General features: G+C 45.5%; 1 protein-coding gene across 11 annotated transcripts in view; it reads left to right on the top strand.

The window, feature by feature from the left end:
- KIAA0586 overlaps positions 1-11,765 on the top strand; it is a 71,585-nt gene extending 59,820 nt beyond the window's left edge. For all 11 annotated transcript variants that reach the window (XM_083730990.1, XM_083730989.1, XM_083730983.1 and 8 more), the window contains exon 33: positions 11,393-11,765. In XM_083730990.1, coding sequence (XP_083587116.1) covers positions 11,393-11,532 — 140 coding nt within the window. In that variant the 3' untranslated portion in view covers positions 11,533-11,765. The remainder of the gene's footprint in view (positions 1-11,392) is intronic.
- The last annotated feature ends 358 nt before the right edge of the window (positions 11,766-12,123 follow it).

The following is a 12,123-nucleotide window of genomic DNA, read 5'->3' on the forward strand; positions in this document are numbered from 1 at the left end:
AGACCTGACTATGTGCTGTGTGTGCACCATCTAAAAATATGTCCCAGAATCCTCTGGACCACACTGGGTTGTCATGGCACACACCTGCAGGAGTTCCTCAGTAGGCAGGTTGGTGTGAACAGCATTTCTTGAAAGGGAATACTTCCAGCACAACAAAGCCCACTTAGATAAAAATGGGTTCACCAATGTTGTCGCTATGTAGATAACTCATTTTTTTACTGTCAAAGCAGTGATGGCCACACCTTCTGGGAGGTGTTTGAGGAAAAGAAGGTCCGCCTTATTTAGAAATTTCCAAGAGGAAATTCCAAGTAAAATAAATATATGCTTTACAGTTTTCTTAAGGTGCCTTAAGGCAGAAACAGAATGAGCAACACACACACACACACACACACTCGAAGCACTTTGGAGGAAAGGGGGATCGGGGGGCTAATCTGGACTGAAATTAATGAATGTAAGAATTAGAAATAAAAACTCCTCAGCCTAAACAAAAGAGGAGCAATTTCCCCTCTTAACCAGAGCCACACAACCGTTTCTTGTTTGCTTCCACTCTGGTTGACTGTTGTTGTGTTCTGCTAACTCTCTTGGGCAGTAGCTTGACTTTTGTTGAATGAACCGATTGTTTTCCTTTTGTGTTGCCCGTCAAGCGAGCCCCCATCTGGTTTGCATCAGACTGTTTTCACAGCCAACAACTGCTGCCTTTTCTATATCCTGACACTTAAGGGCCCCCACGCTATCAAAGCATTGCTGTGAGAGCTTGTCTGGCTGGACCCATGCAGCTGTGCCCTGGCAGCTTGAAGCTATTAGCCAAATAATGGCAACTTAGAACTTGAACCGGCTCTTATTCCCATTGGTGGTGTGTGTGTGTGTACACTGAACAGAATACCGTACTGCTGAACCCCACAATTCAGCAGTGGGAGCCCCCAGTTCCATCTCTTCTTTCTAAAACTTTCTAGGGTTGTGTTTTTGCTTTTTAATTTGCAAGCATCTGAGAGAACTGCAATTTCTAAAACACACACAAACACATTAATCAGAGGCACCTCCTTTAATGTTGCTTAGAACTGCTTCCAGTGGCATTGTTCAAGATAATAGTTGGCGTGCAACAGTACAAGGAGGATTTGCTTGTTCGAACTGTGATTTATCTTTTAGGATTGCCAATGGGCACACGGTTGCTTTTGTATTCAGGAAACTTCAAGGGCTGTTTGCAGACCCTGACTTTATGCTGCTTCATGCATTTTCTGCATGAGGATTTTTACTTCTTCTAACATGCAGCACAGTTGGGACCCCTGGCAGCCCCTGCTTCCAGATTGTAAAAGGGCTATCTGGTCCTCAAGGTTCATAGGCCTTCTCTGAATGGCTGGGCTGGGCCTATTAAAGCCCTGGAAATCACAGCTGGCCTTAGTGTGGCTTTCTGATCCCTGGTCTGTGATATGACAATCCTCTTTTCCCCCGGGGCATCATCTACATGTGGAAAAGTAGGTATTGCCACTGGCAATTATTCAGATATTATTACGAAGTCGATGTGCTTTCTAGTGAACAGTGGTTACTTACCACTACTCCTACTGTACTTTTTAACATAGAGGAGATGTGCCTTATATACCTAGATGTGTGCGCACGTGTGTATTATAATTGCATGTGTGTGTGCTCACTGTAGAGACAGATTGAGAAGCCGAAGGCTTTGACATTGCTCTTGAGTGTGTGTGTGTGTGTGTGTGCACATGGCAATGCGATCTCTGTCTTTCACACACACATTTTCTTGCACAGCTTTGAGGAATGCTGGAAGAGCAGCGTGAGGCCACAGCGCTACAGTTGCCAGCACGCCATCTGATGTGAAAATGGGGGGGGGGGGTTTCCTCAACGCTGCATTAATTTTGTTTGCTCCTGGCACCCGTTGCGTGTAGGATTCTTATCGCTGTCACTTTCAGAAACAGATCTGATTGTCTAAAATAGCTTCTCTCTTGCGGGCTTCCTCCGCTCCAGTATAACACAAAGCTTGCAAGTAAATCCGTCTGCTGATACTCGCAAGCAGGACAGCCAAGCAGCCCCAGTTGTTTCCCTCCTGAATGTGGTTTTTCCCAGCCATCGTGCACATCCTTTTAAGCTTATCCTCACATGTCTAGAAACACTTTAATTTTTTTTAAAAAAAAATCAGCTGGAACCAAACTGGAATGTTAAAAGGCTTGTGTTGTAAGTCGTCTTGAGTTTCTGTAAGAAAAAGCGACAAATAAGTTTAGTATATAACAATAAATACTCAGGTTATTGTTATGTTGTGTACCTCTGCCATCTGGTGCACTTGGCCCCAGCGGGACCCTTGAAATTCACGTGTTTACTGCCTTGATGCTAGGATGCTTTTCTAGCTACGGACATATTTTTCTAGTAGCTCAAATGGTAATAAAGACACCTGATCTGTTGGCCTTGCCAGAGCTCTGGAGAGAGGAAACAGAATTGTGCTGGGCCATCAACATGCTTTACGGTTTATGAGACAACTGGACCTAAAAGCCTCTGTGGAACAGCAGGAATGTGCACTGCTGTTCTTCGGCTTCTACTAGGGAATGTGTTTGCAGATGGGAAGCGCAGCACTCACTCCCTCGGCCTGACTGCCCAGAGCCATTGCCTACATTGTGTATTTGGGGTTTACATTCAGCTGTCCTCTCCTTGGGCATCTACATTGGCTGACGGTCTGTTTCTCAGTGCAATTAATGTCATGGACTGGTTGGACGCAGAGGAATAATGGGAGGAACCAGCTGGCAAACCACCAAGGAAAGAAGGTTCAGAACCCAGGGATTGGTGGTGGGACAACAAGTGGTCAGTGAGAGAAGATTGGGAGGGAGGGGAGGTGACGGAATCTGAAGAGGTAACAGGGCTTAGTGAGCGGGGGCAGTCTGTGGCAGAGACAAGTCCAGAATCAGAAGCAGGAGAGGAGGGAGGCCAAGAGGCAGAAATGGCTGGTGAAGAGCCATGGGTGTCTCCCTCTCCTACTGTGACAAGCTCCCTTCCCCCTGTCTCCCTGAATCAGAAGAGGCATGAAGAGGGCGGAGGAGAGGTTAGTGTCAAGCAGGCGCAGTCTCAGATTGCTTGGGGAAAAAAACCCTTGAAAAAGAAAACCTTTTAAAAGAAAACACTCCTAAATGACTTAGGACATTTCAGCAAATGTGGAATGTGCTTCCCAGGAAGGTTCACCTGCCAAGATAGCCTTTGATATCTTTCCAATACTGGGTCAAATCCCATCAAATGCAGGACTGCAAGAGTACCAGCTAGCTGGTTTTTGTTCTGTTTTTCTTTCTTGTTTTCTAATGTGTGTTTCCCTGTACCCTCCGTAGTATTGCATTATTTTATTTTGTGTTTAACTTGCTGGTTTGGTGTTAATATTTTGTAAGCCACCCTCAGAGGCCCTGGCTTTAGGGTGGTAGATACATTTATAAAACAGATAGAACAAAACAGTAATTTGAGGGATGCTCTTAATCTGCGTATTAGCTCAGTGCAGATTATTAGGGTGTGTGAGCGAGAAGGAAGCAGACTTAATGCTTAACTTGGCTGCACTTCTTCCAGTCCCAGAAGTTTCTGTTAAAAATCTGGGCCACTTTCCTAGCCAGCCTGGGTTGGGCTGCAGATGAAAGAGATGAGATTAAAGCGAAAACACTTTTCCTTGTTTGCATAGTTTTGACCCAAGCCCAGGCAATAAGTGATAGCAACAGTGCTATCTCCTTTCACTAAAATAAAAACAGTTTATCCCAGTGTAATCATCTGCTTATGTTTTGGTTTCTTCCCCTCTTCATAGCCTTCCCTTATATAGTATTTTTGTATAAAACATTAAGTTGAATATAAGCTACAAATATTTGTAACAAAAGATTAAAGCTTCATGTCTAAAGCCAGGGGAGGGGTGTGAGAAGTGCAGAATAAACAATAACTGAAAATGGATTTTCCCGGAACTTGGGGGGGTCAGTGTTTCTCCCCCTCCCAAAACAACAACAAGAAAAACTGGATGGGGAAACAATGCAAACACATCACTATTGTTATTTTAAAAAGCAAACAGAAAGAAAGCATCTTTGAAAAGTGTCCTGAAAGAAGACATTGAAGTCATTTTTGTTGTCTCCATTAACTTGTGCTTAGCAGTGAAACGACATTGGCAGCGGCTTCCAGATTGTACAGTCAACTCCCCACTTATGCAGGGGTTACGTTCCGAGGCAATGCCCACGTCAGTGAAAAGCCTTCAACCCCCCCCCCTCAACCTCTGGAAAGCCTTGAAAAAAAGCAGCAGCATTTACCAGCTGCCAAGCTCCACCACAATTGCTTCCTCCAAACCACCTTGCTCAAACACCAACTCTCCACAGAGCCACAGCGGTCTGTGCAAGGGCTCCTGGGATTGCACTTGCAAAGGCTTGTGGGATTCCTAGGTGCTGTTTTCGTGCCCGGGCTCTTTGAGGCTTGTTTTTGACATTTTTAAAGTACTTCCAGGATCGGCATGATGCACATCAGTTGGTTATGGCCTGTATTTGAAAGGGACTCAGAGACCCATGGTAGCTCTCAAGACTTCCTCAGTGAACCTGGCACCAGAAGGCAAATTTGTCCACCACTGCTGATCTTCTGCTTTGGAGCTTTCTCACGGGTCACGGAGTGAGACTAAAACCCAACAAGTCTGTCCAGAACAGATGTCCCGTGGTTATCAAGCAGAGATCCTTCAGCCAGCTTGTCAATATGGAAAGGCACGCCAAAGGCAGAAATCTCGAAAAGCACTGCAGCAGGAAAACAGGTTAATTTTGACTGATTTGATTTGTTATATTTCTGTGCCGCTTTTAATTGAAATGAATCCCAAAGAGGCTTACAAAAAAACAAATAGCAATAAGTTACAGCACAGATACAGCACAAATCATATAGGGGCAATGAACAAATCACCAGTAAAACAACCCAAAAAACACCATCAACAAAACAACTAAAAAATAAGCTGAAGGGAACTGTTACAACAAAAGCCATATTATATGGTTAACAGATCAGTGTTTTATCATCTGTAAAACAGTAGCAACAACTTTAACAAAATAGCAACCAAAAAAAAAACCCAACCCAACCGAGTTCATGCACACACTGTCTGTCTCTGTCCCATGACTCATAATCTTTCACTCTATTCAGTTCATTAAGAGACACATATCCACGATGCCAGTGGCAGGAATGCCATTCAGAAGGCTCCTTGGGCTGGAGATGGGGCAGCGCAGGTGAGCCCAACAACCCCATGATGATGGTCAAAGTCTCTATCCCTTCACTGTTCTTCTGGAAACAGCTCCCTTATGATTTTAATGGCTCTGTGGGTTCACTCTAGGTTTTAAAAACTCTGGATTCTGCAAAGCTCTTGGTTCTGGGTTTCCAAAAAAAAATTGGGGTAGGGGAAATGACAGCAGCCAGCTTTTTGCTTCTTCTGTGTACTGTAAGAATCAGGTCTATATTCCTACACTCTGCCTCCTGTTCCTTTGGAACTATTCAATCTGTACAAAGGCCCATCCCTCTCAGCCCATTTCTGTTTGTAGGAAATCTCCTCCTCCTCCGCTGCAGCACAGTGTGGCATGATCCGTGAAGGAGAATGGGAAACCTTTTGCTCATTGACAGCTCCCTCTCTCCAGTACTGTCCCAGATGCTTGCGAGTAATTTTGGAAGTGCTGGCACTCAGCCCAGTAGACTGCCTCTCCACAGACTGCTGTAAAAGCAGCTGAGGTGCGGACCTTTTCACACCATTAAACTCTTCACATTATCATGAACGTGTTTGGTCCTGCATGTAAATTCTGCCGTGGTTTTAGAGAACCATCTTGTACCCACTCTGGGAGAACTGGAGTCACTGGTCCAGTGACCTTCAAGGGAGAGTGCAGTGTTGGACACAGGGATAATTTCCATTAAGCGTTAGATATGAAGGGCTGGATGAAACCTGAAGGTCACCCAGTTTCTCCGTTTTACGTTAGCCCAGGCCATAGTCATCAAGCAAAAATGAGTAATGAAAAGGTATCTCCTGCGGCAAACATGGTTTGGTCTGGCAGGAATACGTGAGTTAATTTCAAGAAGCTGTGTGCTGCATTGGTTAGAGTGTTCAACTATGCCGGGGGGTGGACTTTTGTCAATCCAAGGGTCAAATTCCCAAATGGGCAGCCTTCTGAGGGCCACACGCTACACCCAGCCTGGACCTTAACCTCTGTTGCTTGGCCCCTCCCCTTTATTTGTCCCGTTAACATCTTTGGCTGCTCCAGTTCAACCACCACCCAGAGATTTTTTCTCCCTTGCTGCCCCTTATGATTCAAACTGCCTTAAGGTAAAAAGGTAAAGGGCCCTTGGACGGTTAAGTCCAGTCAAAGGCGACTATGGGATGTGGTGCTCATCTCGCTTTCAGGCCGAGGGAGCCAGCATTTGTCCACAGACAGCTTTCCAGGTTATGTGGCCAGCAGGACTAAACTGCTTCTGAAACAACGGGACACTGTGACTGCTATTTACCTTCCTGCTGCAGCAGTACCTATTTATCTACTTGCACTGGCATGCTTTCAGACCGCTAGTTTGGCAGGAGCTGGGACAGAGCAACAGGAGCTCACCGCATCACGGGGATTCAAACTGTCGACCTTCCGATTGGCAAGCCCAAGAGGCTCGGTGGTTTAGACCACAGCGCCACCTTACCCAACACTTGCAAGGTGCCCCTTCTCTTACTTCAAGCTCCTCCTCAAAAAATACTGTTTGGCACAGGCCCCTCATTCAAATGCCCTGCAGTAAGCAAGCCATGGGACAATAAAATGTTCTTCCTCCACCTCCCCTGTCGCCTTCCCAATGCCTCTTCTGAGACTGTAAGCTGCTCAGGTCAGGGAGCCATCCTCTTCTGTTTAGCAAAGCCGTGTGCACTGATGCCATGTTGCTAATAATGCTGGTTGAATTTTGTTTTGTTTTTTAATCTTAAGAAAATGTAAAACAGAAGTGCCAATTGCTCCAGCAGGTTTACTAACTTCCTTGGGGAGCTGTTCCTTTCCCCATGCCCAGGGTATTATTATTTTTGCCACGCTGCCTTTCCTGCTTCTGCAGTTGTGGGCACACGGGCATGTGTGGCTGGCTGCCTTGCGACTGTGGCATCTCAACTTCCATGGAGATTCCTAGGGAGCCTGAACGTTCCTTGAGTGCATCTCTTGACGAACCTTCACATTTCGGCCGCGCTTTGGCACTGTGACTACAGGGGAAAGTTGTTGTTATAAAGATTAACGATGACCTTGGGGGATCATTCATTCCCTGACTGCAAATATGGCAGCAGTTTCTCTTAGAGAAGTCAGAAGTAGGCAGTTTGAACCTTGGAGTTGCCTATATTCCCCGTGCATTTGCTGTGTGTGTGTGTGTGTTGAACCGGGATGCTTGAAGCAATTACAGGATCATGCAGCACTAATTTAAACTGGAAGCCAAGCTGCCTCTCATGAATACAAACTCCTATTGCAAATGTGGAATTACCAGTCATGGCGTTGGTTCAGATCTATATTTATTGGACCCCACACGTTTCTGATTCTCCATCCCTCAGAGGAAGCACTCCTATTTGCTTCCTACTTTACCTTGCTTATTCTGAACAGAAAACTACTATAGCAGCCTTCAGAATAATAATAATAATCATTTGTTATTTATACCCCGCCCATCTGGCTGAGTTTCCCCAGCCACTCTTGGCGGCTCCCAATCAAGTGTTAAAAACAATACAGCATTAAATACTAAAAACTTCCCTAAACAGGGAAGAAACGGGGAAGAAACCTGGAAGATAAGGCTTTCCGTGACTAATAACCCCGATGGAGGAGGAGCTGGTCACAGCAAGAGAGGGAGACCCCCCTGGCTTCTTCAGCCACCTGCCTCATCTCTGCCTCGTGGCCCCCTCCTCTCCAGCCTCCAGTCTCTTGACTTCTCTCTGCCACAGTCTCTTCCTGCTCACTAAACCCTGTTACCTCTTTTCAGCTTCCAGCACCTCCTCCCAGGCTTCTCCCTCCTCTCCCTCTGCCCACTCAGTGTCATCCCACCAGCAATGAGCTCTGAGCCTTCTTCCCCTGGGAGTTCCCCACCATTCCTCTGCATTCGGCCAATCTGTGACAGGAGACCCTTTCAAATTCCACTTTTCTGTCTGCCACAAAGACATTCCTGTCTACTCACCACAGAGGATTCTGGGGCAAATTTGCTTCATGCTAGCCAGGCCTGTTGAGCTGCTCTCTCTGTTGATCTGTGTGAGCTGAGAACATAAGATTCTGCATTTCCTGATATAATGGCAATGTGGCATGGGCTCTTTTGTTTCAGTCCCCTTCCACTGCTGTCACACAATGAAAAGACATTGAGCTGCAATGCACTGTGGCCCTGAGGTCTCTCTTCTTATAAACTTCAGAAGAAACCCAAGGTTCTCCAGAATATAATCCAAAAAACGCTCGTGTGAAACATGGTGAAATTAATAAGTTTAATACATGCGTAGGCAAACTAAGGCCCGGGGGCCGGATCCAGCCCAATCGCCTTCTCAATCCGGCCCGCGGACGGTCCAGGAATCAGCGTGTTTTTACATGAGTGGAATGTGTGCTTTTATTTTAAGATGCATCCCTGGGTTATTTGTGGGGCATAGGAATTCGTCGTCCCCCCCAATATAGTCTGCCCCCCCCAAGGTCTGAGGGACAGTGGACCGGCCCCCTGCTGAAAAAGTTTGCTGCCCCCTGGATTAATACATGGTGGTTTGTAGCATTTTAAGACTGTTGTTAGATCCCTTTCATTCTATGTTGTTTTCACTTGCAGCCAAGTGAGCATTTTCAGCAGTCTTCAGTCTTTATCTTTTGTGAACAGCCATTAGATCCACAGCTTTTAGGTCCGCTGGGAAAATGCTGTTAGGCATACATGTAGCGCATTAGTGCTTCTGGAAGCATCGCTTTTGAAAACAGTTTTCGCAAGTCAGGCAGCTGCTTGTGCATCACGAGGCCCGGATTTTCCTTTCCTTTGCAACAGCAGCCGGCAGTTCTCATTCAACCTTAAAATAAAAGGAACAGCACAGCTCGAAAGAAGCAGGACACCAAACCACTTCTCTGCAGAGAAAGGCTCTAAAGGGTTGGAGACCCTCTCATTCTGGAAATATGCAACTGAGAAAGGAGGAAGCAGGCCAGCTGGAAAGGAGCTTCGCAGCAAGATCTCTAAATACTCTCCTTGTGAATTGCTGTTTTCCTTGAGATCTGTGACTTTCCATTGACTTTTCTTTTTAATAAAGTTTGAGTGTCTATTCCTTTTCTCCTGGGAGTTGCGTGGCCTGCCAGGGTGTGCACCCAACATCTTTCAGAGGAAGTGTAAGAAGCTTTTAATTGAGTCCGGCCTTTCATGGCATGTGACTCTCGTTTGCTATATTTATAGGATGTTATATCATTGCCATGGAGAGACAAGCACGCTCTGCCTCCATGCCTCTGCTGTTTTCCAAGAGACCGCAGAAGCCCATATTCTTATCCATGGCTGTGCTGAGCACCTGAAATGCCAGGCTTCTTAGCATCTTGAGCAAGAGCAGCTTCGATAGTTGACCTCACTGCCTTCCTTGAGGGGGCTTACCAAAGTGCAAAGGCACGGTTCGCTTTGCTGTCCGTCATGCTAAATAAACTCAGACTCCCTGTGCTAGATCAGAAACTTGGGCTGGCCTGGTGGTGAAGAGACCCTGGGAGCAGGAAGAGCCTCTTGCTGGTCACTTTAAAACAGGTCAGCAACCTTTTTCAGCCGTGGGCCGGTCTGCTGTCCTTCAGACCATGTGGTGGGCTGGACTATATTTTGAAAAAAATATATATGAACAAATTCCTATGCCCCACAAATAACCCAGAGATGCATTTTAAATAAAAGCACACATTCTACTCATGTAAAAACAAGCTGATTCCTGGACCTTCCGCAGGCTGGATTTAGAAGGTGATTGGGCCGCATCCAGCCCCCGGGCCTTAGGTTGCCTACCCCTGCTTTAGAAACTCATACCCGTTGCTTGTCTGCGGCTTCAATGCCAGGGCTGATTTGCTAATTAGTAGTCTCCGAAGCGCAGTACAGAACAGACTATATGAATCTGAGCTGCCGTTGCATAGCCACAGTAGATAATTAAGCAGGGGAAGAGTTGGTAAATATTATCCCTCTAGGGTTGAGGGGGAAATGTTAGTTGCTATGCGTGTCAGTGAAAGAAGCAAGATTATTAATGTAGCATGCCTCAGTAGTAATGCAAACTGCGCTAGAGACTTGGGTTTCGTACTTCTAATGACTCAGGGCCCCGGCGCTCTCAACTGATACTTCCTTTTGGTTTGTTGCACCTTGGGTGGGCAAGATGCGCAGCCAGTCCTGGTTTCTTCATATAACAATAGCTGCCTGCTGTGGATTTCAGTTTCAGGTGAGGTTAGTTGAGCTTGTGGCTGAGGGGGCTGCCTTATGAAAGTCAGATGTGGTGGACATTCAAGGCTGCTGTGCATATCGATCCAGTAGAATGGGGAGAGTCTATGCTTTGAGCAAATTAGCAGTCGGGAAAGAAATCCTAAGACTATATATGATTCTCTAAAATGTTTACTAAATCCATATCCTGTCCTTCCTCCCAAAGGGGCCCAGGGCAGCAAACACATTCATGATTTTAAAATGTACAATAAAAAAATGCTTAGAAGCTCTTTATGACATCTTAAAAATGCACAATGAATTTTTTTAAACAGATCTAACCGGATTGTAACCAGACATCGTCACTGTACTCTTTTCACATCAACAGGCAAGAGAGTTCCAGAGCACATTGGTGTCAATTGATGGTTGCCACACGGATGTGCAGAGAACAGGAATCATATCATAGAAACATAAGAAGCTGCCATTTCTTGGGCCATCTCACACATGTGTGCCCAAGACTCACTTGTGCGTTCTCTGCCTCTTCTATGTTCATGGAAATCGCAAGTTCTCTGAGTACATCAGACTAGGCAAACGATGGTTTTCACTTACCCTCCCAAACAAACTTGCAAACTGCAATTTGAAGTCGCCCCACTAGAGAGATGGGCAGAGTTAAGGGGATCGAGTGGTCTTTAGCGATTATAGTCGTGGATGCTTGTAATCTTCATACAGTCCGGTTTGAATAACTTAACATTTCTTCTCCTGTTTTCGGATTTGGAAAGAAACTAGCCCCTCTCCTGTTTAGTGTTTGTCCGGGTTACTAGCAGTGTGGGTGGCTAACAGATGTCAGAGAACACACCCAGGAAAATCTGAGTCAAGAATGCAGCTGCCTGCATAAAATCTTCTGGTGATGTCTTCCCATGTGCCGATGCTGGATGATCCAAACAGCATGCACAGGGCCTCATGGCGTTTTTACATACGAAGAGGATGAAATCAGACGGCAGCTTTAGCACATCTCGCATTTGTTCGCTTGGCTCAGCTTGGAAACGACTAAATCTTCTCTCTGTTTCAGGGGGAGAAACGGCACCTGATTTAAGTTTCCTGCCTGCGCCAGCAAAGATGTCTACGATTGTACCATCTGCCAGTATAGACGACCAAAGCTTCAGTTCTGTCCACGGCAGTGCAGATTCGTCAGGGGCAGATACGTTTTGAAGTGTGCATGTGTATTTGTGACACAGGCGCATGAGCTGGGAAAGGGGAGCGTTGACAGCTGTTTGTGCGGAAACAATATATGGTGCAGAAATGGCATCAACCACATGTTTTGACATCGAATTAATTGGCTTGCCTTTCATCACTAGAAACTTTTTATACGTGTGTGTTTCTTACATGTGAAATATGTTTACTATTTTTTTAACAAATTAAATATTTTATTTTTAAAAAATGAATTTCAGCCTTGCTGGGTATCTTACAAGCCCTGTGTTTTCTTTCCTTTCCTTTTTTTGACTTGTTGTTGCATGTTTATAATAATAATAATTTTAATATTTATATGCCACCCATCCGACTAGGTTGCCCCGGCTGCTCTGGGTGGCTTCCAGCGATAGAAGACAATAAATTTAAAAAACAACAACCAATAAAACCTTTAAAAATTCACTATATGGGGCTGTTTGGAAGGGCAAGGGGGATCAGACCATTTGGGGGAATGTAGGACCAAAGCAGGCCATTCATTCCTCTAGCTCAGTATAACCTACACTGATTGGTAGCAGTTATTCAGGATTTGACACATAGGCCTTCTCCAGCCATATC

The sequence above is a fragment of the Podarcis gaigeae genome, assembly GCF_964106915.1.
Source record: "Podarcis gaigeae genome assembly, chromosome: 1".
Lineage (NCBI taxonomy): Eukaryota > Metazoa > Chordata > Lepidosauria > Squamata > Lacertidae > Podarcis > Podarcis gaigeae.